Below are 15,800 nucleotides of genomic sequence, written 5' to 3'. Positions count from 1 at the left end.
TTTTTCACTGAAGGAAGCATTATTATAGATTATAGCAAGAAGCGTATGGTTTAAACTTAAACCTTAATAATGGATTTGTTTCTTACAAACAGTTTTTTGCTTCACATGCAATGATTCAATGACTGGAGTGGTGTTGTGGATTATTGTGATGTTTTTATCAGCACCCATTAACCTCATACTATCAGCACACAATCAATTCATATGATCAGTTGATAATCAAGTAATTCACTACACTATTTCTCCAGATCTGTTCTGCAGAAGAAAAAAACCACTACATCTTGGATGGCCTGAGGATGAGTAAATATTCAGCAAATTTTCATTTTTGGCTGAACTATTCTCTAAACTACTACACTATTATTGTGCCTATCTATCCAGACTTTCACATGCTCATTTGTCAGCATGTGCAATTACTGCAAGTTCTATAAATATGCATCATTCTCCTTTAAATTTGGGGAAGGGCCATAGGAGTGGAGTGTTCTTGATGTAGTTCTGGAAAGCAGGATCTGAGCCCCACTTCTTCATAGCTTGTTTCTCAAGGATGGGGATCCCACTAACGTGTCTCAGTAAGAACCAGACGAAGAGAGGAGAAAGCACACTGAGATACTGAGGTCCACGCATGATAGAGGAAGCGGACAGGAACAGGCCCGACCATTGCAGGATCTCCCCCAGATAGTTTGGGTGTCTGCTGTATGCCCACAATCCATGATGAATAAACCTTCCCTGCGAATACAAGTAGGTTTATATGATTAATGCTTTAACATTAATTAAAATGTCATATGCAAATTAAAAAGCACTCAGGTCAGGTTTTCTTGAAGCTAAATTCAAAATGTTTAATTAAAGGTGAAGTGTGTAATTTCTGCATCACTTCCCCCGTCTGCCATTGGCTTGACAACAGACAGCCCCGCCCCAAACAAACACTTCTAGTTAAAAAAGTGCCTGTTTCAGGCTGGTTAGGATGTTCAAACAAACAAACCAAAAATAGTTCACATATAATTTCTGTATGTTTAACTCATGTGAAAAAAATATGCACTTCTCTAGTGTTCCTAAAAAGGTATAACATTAAAAAAAAATTGGTATAAAATGCTCATCAATCGCTAACAACCAGAGGGTTAAGAACAGCCAGTTTGATCCAGTGCATTATCTATTAGAGCACAGGCCTTATAAAACTGATGCTATTATGTTAAAATATCTCTTTTATGATATAAGTTATATGACTTGGAGTAGTCTTATCAAGTTACTATTATCAGTGCAAGTTATTACTCACAGCGTTATCTGGATCACTCCTAAAATTCCACTTCTGCTGGTCGGCAATGGCCTGTGTTGCAAAACCCAGCCCCCATATTCCCCAGCCGATGTAGTCACGTGGGCCCAGGGGCTCATCTCTTCTCTCACTGTTTAGAATTAGGGTGGGCAACAGGGTAGTAAAGACCCACAAAGCTAGAAAAAAGGAGAAACAAGTTTCATTTTAATCTTGATGGCAGCCTTTTATTCAGGGTTTAATAAAGTTACTTTCCTAGTTGTTCTTAGTGTAGAATACTGGAATAGAATAGAATTGAGATATATGAGATAAATGCCACCATTCATTCATTCATTCGTGTGATCAGTATGTGACAGAATAGAGCAGTATAGAATAAGTAGAAAAGAATTAATGCTTCTAGTTATATGATTCATAACATATGATATAAAATATAATACAATAGCAAGTTTGTTTGCTGTGACACTCTTATAGAATGATGTATAAAGACTGAAAGCAAATGGCCCACTCCAGCCATCAATTAACCATAACTATGCAAATAATCAATAGCAGTGGTTGAAATACCTTGCATGGTCCAGTACACAAAGAATGTCCCAGGGCTGTCTCTGACATTGTTAAATCTCCGGTCTTGTCCTTCCTTTAGGATTCTAAGAAAGAGAAATGTCCCGAGCCTGCAGGACGAGGCCCAATCTGTTACTTATTGACTTATTAACCAGACCTTAATGGATACATTAATACAACATGAAGCTGGACTGACTTCACTTTTATTAATGCTGTTAAAGCAACAAGATTTCAAAAAATCTGTCTTTTAATTTATTGATCACTTTTACTATCTATCTATCTATCTATCTATCTATCTATCTATCTATCTATCTATCTATCTATCTATCTATCTATCGATCTTACCTCAGACCCCAGGCAGTGACAAGTCCAGTTTGTACGTTCTGTCTAAAGTGGCCATTTCCGCCCCATTTACGACTCAGATGAGCCAGCAATATGAAGGTACCAGATCCTACAAAACAACAAAATTAATTGTAGTTAAACTGATAAGACGTTCAATATCCTGCCAGATATGGGCAGAGCAGCCAGTCACCTGTATCCGTCCGTTTTAAAAGTGAGGCGTGTTCACTGAATATTTTACCAGTGAACCTAAAGACAATTGGTAGCAAAGTTCAAGGATTCTCAAGAGCACACTGAGAAAGAGAGAGGGAACAGCATTCAGGGACCTGGGTTTGAAAGACTGAAATGATTGGATAATATATGTTCTCCACTGTACTCTAAGGAATGCAAATTGAATGCTGACAGGTGAGTAGAAGCTATTTTATATGTAGGAAATAAGACTTTAAATTACATGGATAATCCTCAGATCCTCATGGATAATTCTCATATCTTCAAGTCTGCAGGTTGTGATTACTTTCTACATGCCATGCATAAGTTGCTAATCAATATAGCTGTTAAAATTAATATATGCAATCAATGTTAAACTGCTTATGTATAACATAAACTTTTGAAATTGTGTTATAATGTATTTTAACTATCTGTACAGAGGTTTCTGTTTAAAATAAATGTTTCTGTTTAAATATAATTTAGTTTTGAGGTTTTTTGTAGGTTTTTTTATTTAGTGATACTTTGTCATTTAATGTTGTGTGGTTTAGCTGCTGCTAAAAAGAACATTATTTGGTGTAATGAAATTTGTTTATGCGGTTTAAGGTTCGAAAAACACATTTTTTTTCCACATACTGTACATTATTGTTTCTCCTCTATGCTCCGCCTTCTGAAACGCGTCGGTCCGAAAAGCAAGGTGTCCTGTGATTGGCCAGCTATACCTCAGCGCGTTGTGATTGGCCGAATACCTCAAGAGTGTGACGGAAATGTTACGTTTCTTAACATATTGTGAAGCCTTGTCCGGCCGGAGCGACGAGACATAAACATAAAACCCATTATAAACGTGATATAAATATGATTTCTAGTCGTGTTTTCTTTTGGAAGGCCAAACAAAGTAGTTTCGCTTTCTCAGCGAAACAACGTCACACACCGACACGGCGAGTGAGCCGCAACAACAATGTTACAAGAATGGCGCGGCAGCGGATTTCTACGAAGGAGCATCCGTTGGGCTTGCGCCAACCACATCTGATCCCCCGGTACTGACATCCTCGGTGAAAGCCGGCTGTTAGAACCAGTGCAGACTGTGAAAAAATATGGACGTAGTGTCCGTGCACGGATCAGCCCCAGGCATGACGAAGCAATATCGGTTCTTTTGAAGCTCAAAACAAAGTAGAGCGGGCTTTCGCAGTCTTGGCACACAGCGTCTATACGACCGCGGCTCTCCCGCAACAACAACAATACTACAGCAAGAATAAAAGGTAGCCTTCTTGCTGAAGCCACAAAATCTAGGGCGGCGTTGTCAGCAGCAAATCTTCCCACATACTGACACGATATGCCACGCCCTTAATTAGGGCTGCACGATTAATCGCATAATTTGTCATGCGTGTCTCATCAGTAATAAAAAAATGAACCCACCCCCGGTCAATGTCTGTCACCTGTTTTCAAAATTAGCAAGTATATACACAGAGCCGTAGTTTTTTAACCAGGCTGTAAACATATTGTTTTCATGCCTTGAGATCGCATTCGATTTTGAACATGGGGCGTAGCTTGGGACTGACTACGGCTCTGTGTATGAACTCCCGGTGCATTTGAAAACAGGTGACGGATATTTACGCTGAATTGAACCAGCTTTACTGATGTCACGCATGACAAATGCATGCGATTAGAGCGTGCAGCCTTACAGATTTAGAACGAGCCGTTTCAGGGGGACGTGGACGAGTCTAAACTTTTATAAAGAATATCTCTTTGGATTTGAGACTTTAGTTTTTGCAACTTTACAGATCTTCTTTATTCACCAAAAGCTTGTAACACTCCAAAGAGAAAGAAAAAATTGAAATCGCATCATATGACCTCTTTAAAACCACTTTTCTGACAAATCCCGCCTCTATCTGCAGGATTGACAGCGACGTATCCAAAGCTTGGCCAATTATACAAAGGCTACTCTGTAGCTAAATTGATCTGACTGGTTGAGAGGCCGGGTTGTCGAAACACACTTCAGTAAACGTTAAGGATTATGCCTTGTGGGTGGAGACGTATTTATGGTGGTTTCACAACACGTCATTCTATCTTAGATAACCATCGTCTCGTAATGCAATTTCATAACAACATATTTTTCACGTAAAAAAGCATGAGTTGCAACAAAACTGCAATGTTTTTTTAAGGCGAAATACATTTTTTATGTGTGCATACTGCATAAACATTTGAAATACGACGAAAGCTACGGAATAAAATATTATCAATATCGCGTGACTACGCCTTTTGAATAAATTATTTACCTGCCAAGTCGTAAAACTTTTCCGTTTTGAAAGCAGACGCTAGAGCCCACCCGACCCACTGAATGGCCAGGTCGGTAACAGCACACTTGGCCAACGTGCTTCCCATGATCATGTCGAGCATGTCCTGCAGAAGCAGCAATGTTATAAACCTGAGTTCATTCAAAAAAGCAGAGCTAAGTTCATAACGTCCTCATTTGCGATGAAGAGGAGTGGCCTGATGCTGCTTCTGTATGTACTGTGGCTTATGGGAAATGTAGTTTGGAAATCTCTGTAATGCTTTTTATGTCTTACTGCTTATAGAGAAAAGAAAAGAAAAGTGTGTGTGCATATGTGACCCATAATAGAAAATAAAATAATCGAACAAATGCAAAGTTTTACTTCCACTTATTTGATTCAGAATAGAATAGAAAAGAAAAGGGAAATGGAATGGAATAAGTTGAATGTTTGATCTTCATTGTGTGATAAAATAGAATAGAACAGTAGAGAACAGGTGCAAAGTTCAGCTTCTTATCTCATTTCTTAGATTTTTTTATATAGTGCTTTTTTTCAATATAGATTGTTTGAAAGCAGCTTCTCAGAAATAAATTGGAAAATAATAATGTTAATGTTAAAAATTCATACATTTTTTTCAACTTCAGCTGAAGAGCAGCAATATTTTCATTATTCAGTTAAATTCAGTTGTTGATTCATAATATAATATAATATGACTCTAGCATCACTGTGACCCTACATAGGATAAGTGGTTTGAAAAATGGATGAATAGTGCACTTTTGTATATGTCTAATATAATTTCAACGTTCTCCACAAATGGGCCCTTATATAACCATTAACTATAAAATATGACTCAGGGGCCACCACAATGCTCAAGTCATGAACTGAAAAGATAAGAAATTTATGACTTATGGAAGAAGCCAAGAGAAGGTGTGTTTGGACAGAATACAGGCGTATGTAAAGACACCAAGTCAACTGTCGTTTGCTCTAAAAATGACCTTTTATTTTCCAGGGCTGGCCAGGTAATTTGAGGGTCTAACAAAACATTATTCAAGAAGAAAACAAGTGGAGAGCATGGCAGAGAGCAAGTCCAGCATCAGCTCGAAAGGAGGGGCCAATGTGCTTGCTAAACGGGTGCAGAAACAATTCAACAGAGCACAGGAGAAGGTACGTGGCTGGAATCATAAAACACTATGTCAAGAGCGCCAATGTGATTTCCAAAGTTTCCTGTTTGAGAGCACCGAAACTTTAGTGTTATTTTTATCCAATGATCAATCCAGTCACATGACATGGGAATAGCTGGCACAAGTTGCTTTATCTACTCCACTGACAAGAGCCAATGTAAACAAGCAGCTTCCTCCTCTGCTTAACATTCTCCTTTATTGCCACAACTGTATTTTATTTAAATACCAAGGCTTACTAAGTCACCATTTACTTTTCTATCTTCACCTACTGAGTCTGTTTAAACCAGGGGTGTCCAGTCCTGTTCCTGGAATCTTCAGCTCCAACCCTGATCAAACACAACTAAACCAAGAGCACTATAAGTATGTTTAGGCAGGGTTAGAGCTGGACTCTGCAGGCAGATCTGAAGATCTCCAGGAACAGGACTGGACACCCCTGGTTTAAGCCCTTCATATCTTGTAATCTCAAACTGTCTAGTGGAGAAGTCAGCTGAATAGTTCTATCTACAGCCATGTAAGGAAGCTTTTTCTTTGCCAGTGTGCACTTATCAATATTTTAAGGTTCAGGTGGAACATTCATTGCAGTGCTGTCAGTATAGTTTGAGAATCCCCTTGTCATGGCTGTCAGGTAAGTAATATGTGATGCCTTTGCAGGTGTTGCAGAGGATTGGCAAATCTGAGGAGACCAAAGATGAGCACTTTGAGCAGTGTGTGACGAACCTCCAATGCCAGCAGGTACATCTATGGTAAGCAAAGTAACTGTTCTGAAGATCAAAAGATTGCCTAATATGTCCTTGGGACCTCCTTTGCAGGGCAATGGATACAGAATGTACAAGGACCTTAAAGCGTACCTCAACGCTGTCACAGGTTGGCTCTTTATTATCAGACTCAAAGGAGATCAGCTTCTCGTGAACAGGATTACTGACATGCCTTATTTTTCTTGTATGTTTAACAGTAATGAGGGATGCCTCAGGTCGACTGTTTCAGTCCTTGTTTGATGCCTATGATGAAAAGTGGGATGGTGCAGAGGATCTTAGGGCAGTTGTGGAGGTTAGTCTCAGAGCCTATACTGTAAGAATATATAGAGAAAACAAATGCATGGTCATCAGCAAAATTTCACAGGCAAAGTATATGTTCATTGTGCATTTGTCAATATCGATTTTATATATATATATATATATATATATATATATATATATATATACATATATATATATATATATATTGTGTGTGTGTGTGTGTGTGTATATATGTGTGTGTGTGTGTGTGTGTGTGTGTGTGTGTGTGTGTTTCTGTAAATTGTGGGGACTTTTCATAGACTTCTATTACTTTTATACTGACCAAATGTTTTTGTTTTTCAAACTCAAACCCAACCCTACTCCTAAACTTACCCCTTACAGAAAACAGTTACTATTTTTAAATACAAAAATAGTCCCCACAATGTCAAAAAATTCAGGTTTTGCTATCCTTGTGGGGATATTTGGTATATGAATAAGTACACACAGACACACACACACACTATAATTACCTATATTAATACAAATGTGACTCTCTGTGTTCCAAAGGAAGAAGAGCATCAGTGGAACAATTATGAGGACAAGCTGCGTGATCAGGCATTAATCACAATGGAGTCTTACATGAGCCAGTTTCCAGATGTCAGGGTAACGACGTCTGCCTCACATACTGGCAAATGCACCTTGCACAAAGCTTTCAATCACTTTTAAATGCAGTTTGTAAACGATTTTTCTTCATGATTTAGGAAAAGGTGGCCAAGCGAAACAGGAAACTCGTGGACTATGATTCTGCTCGCCATCACCTGACAGGGCTGCAGAATGCTAAAAAGAAGGATGATATCAAAATTGGAAAGGTATTATATGACATGTTTCAGAATATTCTGGCTGAAGTAGAGAAACACTCACTCAGTAAGTTTGTTCATAGGCTTACTGATAAGTTGCATGTTCTTTTCTACCAAACATGCTATTACTAGCAACATATTGACATGATTCAGATTTAATGAAGACCAAATGTATAGGACTTTGTTTTTATAGGCAGAGGATGAGATGAACGCAGCAAAGGTGGTATTTGATGACATGAACAGGGAGCTGAAGATGGAACTGCCTCTTCTATTTGACAGGTATTTATTTTTATAGTAGATTTGGTTTAAATCTCAATGTCCATTACCCTTATACATTATATTTGTTCTGCATTCTGTAGTCGCATTGGATGCTATGTCACAGTCTTCCAAGCCATTTGCAACCTCAGAGACATCTTCTACAATGAACTTACCAAGGTAAACTAAATTATTTCAAATAAAATACTCGGATCAAACAAAAAAAAAGTGATTCCTCATCTTCTACAACTACCTGAGATATTTTTTTCTGTTTTGGCCTCGAACAATGAGGTTTTACAGACTGTGATGAAAGAGCTGAGCACCCAGCATCCAGACAAGAGCTTTGTCGTGAACAACTTCAACCGGTATAAGGCTTTATAGTCTGTTCATCCATATATTTTTAAGTTAAACATCAGTAGCATAATACTTTATTTTACCAAATTACTCTTTTTGTTTTCCTTTTATGCTGGTTCATTGAAGAGAAGGTCATTTAGAGACACGTTGTCCCCAAGATCACTTAAAAGCTTTTATGATTTCCACATGAGTTACAACCCCAGGGGATCTCTAAGGTAAAAAACATCATTTCAGGGTCTCTCCTTGCCTTGTAGATTTAAAAGAACTAACGCCATCTGCTGGTGAATGGGCATGATTAATAATATAAAGACATAAAAAGTGTTGCCATGAGCAATAAGTTACTCTAAAATTCAAAAGTCTAAAAGCGCTTTTTTAATGGTTGTATGTTTATTTATTTAATACAATCTATTTTGGCCCAAATAAGAATAGTGTGGTATCTTTGTTAGGATATTTCTTATAAGATTCAAACATATTTCTCTGCACATTTTCTGTTACAGGAGAGACAACTCATCCAGTTTTAGGTCTGACACATCAACATATGGGTCATACAGCCCTAAGCAGACAAGCCCCACCAGCCTTCAACCCCTTAATGAGAACGTCTCTGGTGCCAAAGATGCAAAAGGCAGCCCTATAAGATTAGATTATCCTACAGAGGAAGGTACCTCGCCCCATGAGCCACGACTGGATAACACCAGCTACTCTGAAGATAAACCAGTGGAGGAAGACAAGAAAGCCAAAAAGAAGGAGTCTTCGCAACCCTCAGCTCAAGAAACGCCAAACGAGGTGGAGTCTTCTGAGGAGGACAGTGATGAGAGTGAACTGAAACCAAACTCAAATATCGCTGAAAGCTCCAAGATCAAAGATCAAAACCCACCTGAGAAGCTGGGGAGCGATGGGCCTTCAGGTGTGGAGAATGGAATAACTCATGACATTAAATCAGAAGCTGAGGCTTCAAACAATGTGAGTTCTGTAAAGGTGTAAACACATTATAAAATACATAAGTGCATATTATAGAGAGAGAGATACTTCTTTCAAAAACATTCACTACTTTTTGTCACTACACTTTATATTTTGGAATAATTATGATTTTTTTTAATGTTTTGTAGTCTCTTATACTCACCCAGGTTGCATTTACTTGATGAAAAATACAGTAAAAAACAGTAGCATTGTAAAAAAATAATTACATTTCATATATTTTAAAATGTAATTTAGTCAAGTGAAGGCAACAAATATAGATAACCTTTCATTTGCAGTCTGGAAAATGAGGCCGTAAGTATTTATAGCCAAGCTTTTTAACAATTCCTTTAATATTTTCTACTGTTTTATGTATGGTTTGAAAAATATATTAGATAGTATACAGTATACTGCAGTGTTTAGAAATTTTAGCAGGCTAGTATTTCATTTTTAACATAACCATTACGTTCACTCTTAAAGAAACCTAAATATAACTCGGAACAAGGTGTAATTTTTATTTGTTTGACCTGTTTCAAGGCTCTTACCAAGGGTGACCATCCGTCAGGAGAGGTGAAGGAGGGAGCGACAACAGAGGCCTCTAAATAGCAGACAAGAGGTCAGCAAAATTTGAGAGCACTTCCAACTCACATTCATGTTGTGCTGATGTGTTTCATTCAATCCACTATGAGCAGATGGCTTAATGTGTTTCTCATTTAAATTTCATATCTGTTTACAGAGAACACACACTGTTTATTGGCAATACACTGGAATCAGAGGATGTAAAATGCTGTAATCTCTTGTATTTTTTTTTCATCCTTGATCTTTTGAGATATGTCTTTTCAGATAAATATTTCAATTCTGGTTTTAATTCAAGAACAGCTTCTTTTACAATATAATCACTTTCATGGATTGTCTTTTATCATGTGGTGGTCTTCCTTAAGGATTTTAATCTTTTTAGTCAATATCCTATATGACATACATGTATCTAATTGATCAAATGAACAAATGTTTATAACGTAGGCTGGTTGCAAATCATCCATCATTAAATAAATTAATAAAAATTGCCACTCAGTTGCCTGTTGTTGTTGTTGATTTTTTTAATTCGTCACGCACCTAAGCAATTATACTAGTGATCCAAATCACTTTTCTTTTTTTCAGAGGTTAGTCTAGCATGCTTTTAGGGTGGTGGTTGGTGGTTAATATTAGTCATTTCGTGGAACGCGACCATTGTTTGATTCTTCGCGGGAGCGGGCAGGAAGAAACGCTCGTGAACGCGCCTACGCTCCACAAAGGGAAGTCACTCGTTTCAGAGAATCGACTCTTTCGAACTGTTCTTTGTTACAAAGAAGGATTGAATGATTCTTTCCGTCATGACGCAATTACGTTATATGGACGTAATGAAACGTCCTAATAAAAGAAAATGTAGTTTATTAGTTTTTTGTATTACGTTTTATTGAGTTTTTATTTTATTTTATGTGCCCCAGTTCAGTTTGTTGCAGCTATGATATAGCTCATAAAAACATAAAATTATTTAATAACTAAACATTTTTCTTTTTGCATCTAGGCTAGATTAAGCCTAAACAGTACTTATATAGTTTAGTCACAAAATGTACATGTTTTTTTAAAAATATTTTTAAATAGTAAAACTAAATAAAATGAGTTATATTACATTAAGGGACTCTGTTTGTGTAGGCTATGTTTGTAAGTGCGTTGATAAAACTTACAAACCATATATTCAAGCTGTAAAATCCAGGTTTATCAAGACAACGGTTATGTTCGAATAAATCGTTAGGGTTTTTGACTCGAAAACAGCTCAGAATTCAGTCCTATTCGTGAACGGATCGTTCCGGTTGGAATTGTGAACCAGTTCGTTCAACTGATTCACGTAAAAGATTCAAATCAAGTAAACGATTCCTTCACAAATCGGACATCACGCACTCGGACGGTTTTGTGGATGAGCTTGTGGTTGCTTCATACTGTTCTGCGTCGGCTTGGACACTGCTTACTTTCCATGATTTCTCGGTCTGAAGTTTAACTTTGATAATAGTGATCTGCATCTTCAACTTAAAGTAGTTTATCCGCGACTTTGACACTCAAGCAGGTAAGTTTTTTTGTTCCTGTTTGGCTGGAAGTAACGTTAGATCTGAGGGTTTCAAATGGCTGAACAGCTGATGAGGAGTTTTACAGCTCTTTAAAGTGATCGTTCACAGTGTGAGAGGGGATTTCCGACTACTATCGATCAAATCAAATAAACGGAATCGTGAGGATTACAGTTTTAGCTTGTCTCTACTACAAACAAACAAACAAACAAACAATCTCGCCGGTGCGCACCTCTAGCTTTGTGTGTGGTGTACCTGGCAACATCACAATGAGAACCGCTTAAAAATGAGCTTTGTGTTTTAACCTCACGAGATTGGAAAGAAGGAAAGTTGATTCAATTTAGGAAGTGAGACTTGTGACTGCTCCCGCAGCATTTTATTTATAACTTTAAGGGTCAATCGAGAAAACGGGTGCGTTTGTGTAACGTTACATTATATGCAAGTGGGTAAATATTAGTTAAATAATGAAAAGCTTATTTCCAACATTTAATTGTATATTAATATTGAAATTTTTCCCTTACCACAGCATAAAAAAAGATTTATTCTGCCTTTCATCATGCCTTATCTGACTTGTCTCCACCCTTGTGTATCCAACTTCACACTAACTTAACATTTTATCCTATTATATATAGTCGTAATATATAATAATGATATCTCTATATATTTTTAGATTTTAACTGATGTATTATTAAGATTTAAAGTTGTGTCCCCATGTTTTGTAACAGTAATGCTTGTCAATCACATTACTATGATTTTGTGTAATAAACCAAAATCAGCATTACAATCTCTTATTTTGTAGTATAATGAATTTGAAGAACATTTGTAATGTCAATGTGAAGTTAAAAACGGTTTCATTTCAAAACAAGCTTCCAGCATATATAAAAAAGCATTACAGAAACATTTGACCAAAAATAAAAATTTGCTGAAAATGCACAAAGATGTTGATGGGGTTGTTGCAGTGAATGGGTGCCGTCAGAATGAGAGTCCAAACAGCTGATAAAAACGTCACAATAATCCACACGACTCCAATTAAAGTCTTGTAAATCAAAAAGCTGCTTGTTTGTAAGAAACAAATCCATCATCAAGAGGTTTTAATGTCAAAAAAAACTTGAATGGCCTGAGGGTGAGCAAATTCTCAGGAGAGTGAACTTTACCTTTAATTGAGCAATTATGTGCAATTAATAATGTAAAATTTTTAATTATGCAATGTATCACCATGTTAAAAAAATTACCATATCAAACTAGAAAAAGCACCCTAATTATAGAATGACCCTTAACCTCTGATGCATAGCTGTAGAATTTAAAAAAAGCAGGTTTACATGAGTCTTTGAAAAGTACTTGTCTTTCAGAAAGTCCAGATGTAGACATTACTAAAAGTCATAATGATATTTAAGTCCCTGAACATTTCATACACAATTTCCTATTCCTCCACCCACATATAAGTGTCCCTCTCTTCAAACAGCACCAGTAGGCCTCAGTGGGACTTAAACTGTACAGGTTGAGTGATGCGGTACATCTGTCTCCCATCCCAGTGATGTTTGTCCACTTTTAGTTAATGTTTAAACGGATGTTTACTTAAGTCACCGTCTGTTACAGAAAGCACATATTTGTAAAAAGTAACAGTTGGAACTATCATTTTCATGTTGAAATGAGTCAACACTGTTTATTTTGCTCCATATAGGTGTCCGTTTCAATACAATCATGACTTTCACCATGACTAGCATTGCACCTACTGGTAAGTTCTACACTTTGTCTTCTAATATAAAGAGCAAACTGCTTGAAGAGCATTAAAAGTTTCCATTACAGGCTTCGGGTGTGTCACTCATATCAAACAATGAATCTGAACATTGTAAAAGGCTGGTGTAACATAATCTTGGCACTAGCACTATTTATTTTCTTTACTATTTAATACTTGTACACTAGTCTAACCTGACCTTATTTGGGTCTTGAAATGTTTCATTGGAGGCGATGCTTAAGCATTAAATAATACCTAACACCGTGCCATGTTGCATTTCTCCTAATCTGATTACTCTTCAACAATGCTGAGCAGTTCCTTTAGCTGGAAATGGTTGTAATTCCACATTTAGTGCATGTAATCTTGACATACAGGTTTTGTGTGTCATCTTCAGTGTTGTTTTTTTTTCTCATGTATAGATGTTGCTTCAACAACTGCAGCTCCACCGCAAACAGACACAGCTGTCATTGGAGGTAATTGACGTCTAGTGTATCACCCTAATGACTAGGAGTTATATATTGTGTTGGAGAATCCTAGAAAGCTTTTGTGGGGAAAGGTACACACAGTATACACAGTGTTTGCCAGCAGGTGTCATGATAATGTTACATATTAGAGGTTTGCCACCTGACTCCAGCTTCAAGCCTTTGGGTCTGGTTTGGCTCATTCGTCATGTACAACTTTCAGATTGCATCCAGATTTGGGCTTGTGATCAATTATATATATTGTATTGTAAGATTTCTTTTGAAAGACATCTCTTATGCTCACCAAGGCTGCATTCATTTGATCAAATACCATTATTGTTAAAATTACTGTTTTGTATTTTAATATATATTTAAAAAGTAATTTATTCCTGTCATTGCAAAGCTGAATATTTAACAACCATTACTCAAATCTTCAGTGTCACGTAATCCTTCAGAAATCATTAATATGCTGATTTTGCTGAAACATTTTTTATTATCAATGTTGAAATCTGCATAATATTGTTATGAAAACCACAATAGACTTATTTTTCACAATTCTTTGATGAATAGAAAGTTCAAAAGAACAGCATTATTTGAAATATAAATATTTTATAACATTTTATGTCTTTACTGTTACTTTTGATCAATTTAATGCATCCTTATTGAATAAAGTTATTAATTTCCTCAAAAAAGGTAAAAACATTTAAACTGTTGTGTTAGTCTATTTATTATATAACAATAATTCAATTATATTGCTGACTTTTCCTAACTTGTTTCAGCATTATCTGTCAGGTTGGATTGTGTAACTCATACTTTATATTATATTATATCAATTACATGTATCATTTCATAAATTGTGTATTTGTTTATGATGCCATATGAAACGTGCACAAGTTTGATTTCCAAATTAGGAATATTTTTTTTTAATCATATGTGATTTTAATTATACGTATATCTTCATTCTAAAGCCTCTAAAATTACTTTCAGGTTTTAATATATTTAAATATATAATTATATATATATTATTTTTATGTTAACACATTTTTTATTGGTTCCTTTTTTTGTTTACTTAAAGAAACATGACAACTAGCATTCATTATAGCATTAGTTATCGTAGACTGTGCTTATTATCTGATAACATTTTTTGATGGCTCCTTAACAGAGATTATATTAACTGTCAATAACTACAGTCTACTAGTACTCTAATGAGTTAGTTGATGTGTAGTTGCAACTTGCAAAGTTATGTATAGTCAACAAAATGTGTAAAGGGGACCATCAAAATAAAGTTTAATCTTGAAGAGTACTATTTCTTCATTTGATTTATTGCATATTTCTGGCTGTGTAAAAAGATTATTCTTTTCTCTTTTAGTGGTAATTGCCCTGATCCTGCTGACTCTTGTTGTCTGTGGGTTCCTGCTGTACAGATACCTGTGCCACAGTAAGGGTGTTTACAGAACCGCAGGTGAGCCTGCTCCAGGAGTGGACCCTGACCAGGTCTACAATGACACCGTCACTGAAAACAAGAAGGAATACTTCATCTGAACTGCTTAGCATCAGAGGGATTTAACCCATGATGATCAATACGCATGGACTGCTGAAGACATCTAGATAGTCTGTGTAGAGAGGTATATGTGCTAGAGACATATGGGACATAAACCACTAGTCTTTGCTGTATGAAAGAATGTTTAGTTGAAGGGATACAGCTCGAGTAGAAGTAAAAAGTTGTTTATTCATGAGGTCAATAAGCTCAACATCGGTTTCCGTATGGTAACGTTACTGAGACGATCATTTTTTTTTGTTGTCAAATTCTTATGCCTTTGTGTATGGTTTATAGTTCACTCAAAAAACAAACTCTAAACTTGCTGCTTCCGCAGAAATTACAAGAAAGTTCATATGGAGTAGTTATCAACAAATTATTTATCAGTTATTATGGAATTTTTTTATCAGCCGTTACTAGCGTTCAGGTAGCAATAAGTGGCACTGCACCTCAATCAAACTGCAAACATTGGATTTTATTTGGTCATAAGTCAATATAGTGTTAATTTGCGGGCTTTACAATATGCCTTTCCCTTTGATCATTTTGCCTGGCTTTTTATTACCATTTTTTTATTATTTATTGGCGGAAATCTTAGATTATGGATAGCTGGAGAGTCCAGTTACAGTGCCTTGTAAAACATTTAAATGTATTTTTGTTACATAGGCATGCTGTAACAGTGCCAAATATAATACCTCTGTCATTATTTGTAAAACAAACACATGCTGATCATAATATCAGATGCA

The 15,800-nt window shown here is 36.4% G+C and overlaps 2 protein-coding genes across 2 annotated transcripts; one reads left to right on the top strand and one right to left on the bottom strand.

Annotated features, from left to right (window-relative positions):
* Nucleotides 1-224: 224 nt before the first annotated feature.
* si:ch211-210c8.6 lies at nt 225-4,855 on the bottom strand. The gene is made up of 5 exons (XM_042750793.1): nt 4,636-4,855; nt 2,162-2,267; nt 1,820-1,926; nt 1,265-1,437; nt 225-720 (listed from the first exon to the last, which is right to left on the bottom strand). The coding sequence occupies exons 1-5, from the start codon at nt 4,754-4,756 to the stop codon at nt 433-435; spliced, it is 795 nt and encodes a 264-aa protein (XP_042606727.1). The 5' UTR covers nt 4,757-4,855; the 3' UTR covers nt 225-432.
* On the top strand, nt 2,402-10,299 carry LOC109048133 (bridging integrator 2-like). The gene is made up of 14 exons (XM_019065819.2): nt 2,402-2,560; nt 5,639-5,793; nt 6,462-6,542; nt 6,620-6,674; nt 6,763-6,857; nt 7,373-7,468; nt 7,567-7,674; nt 7,856-7,941; nt 8,022-8,097; nt 8,200-8,282; nt 8,382-8,486; nt 8,769-9,231; nt 9,763-9,841; nt 9,962-10,299. The coding sequence occupies exons 2-13, from the start codon at nt 5,701-5,703 to the stop codon at nt 9,829-9,831; spliced, it is 1,410 nt and encodes a 469-aa protein (XP_018921364.2). The 5' UTR covers nt 2,402-2,560; nt 5,639-5,700; the 3' UTR covers nt 9,832-9,841; nt 9,962-10,299.
* Nucleotides 10,300-15,800: the final 5,501 nt, after the last annotated feature.

Source organism: Cyprinus carpio, chromosome B23 (assembly GCF_018340385.1).
Source record: "Cyprinus carpio isolate SPL01 chromosome B23, ASM1834038v1, whole genome shotgun sequence".
Lineage (NCBI taxonomy): Eukaryota > Metazoa > Chordata > Actinopteri > Cypriniformes > Cyprinidae > Cyprinus > Cyprinus carpio.
Note: the sequence above shows the minus strand (reverse complement) of the source record. Positions and strands in the feature narration are given on the sequence as shown.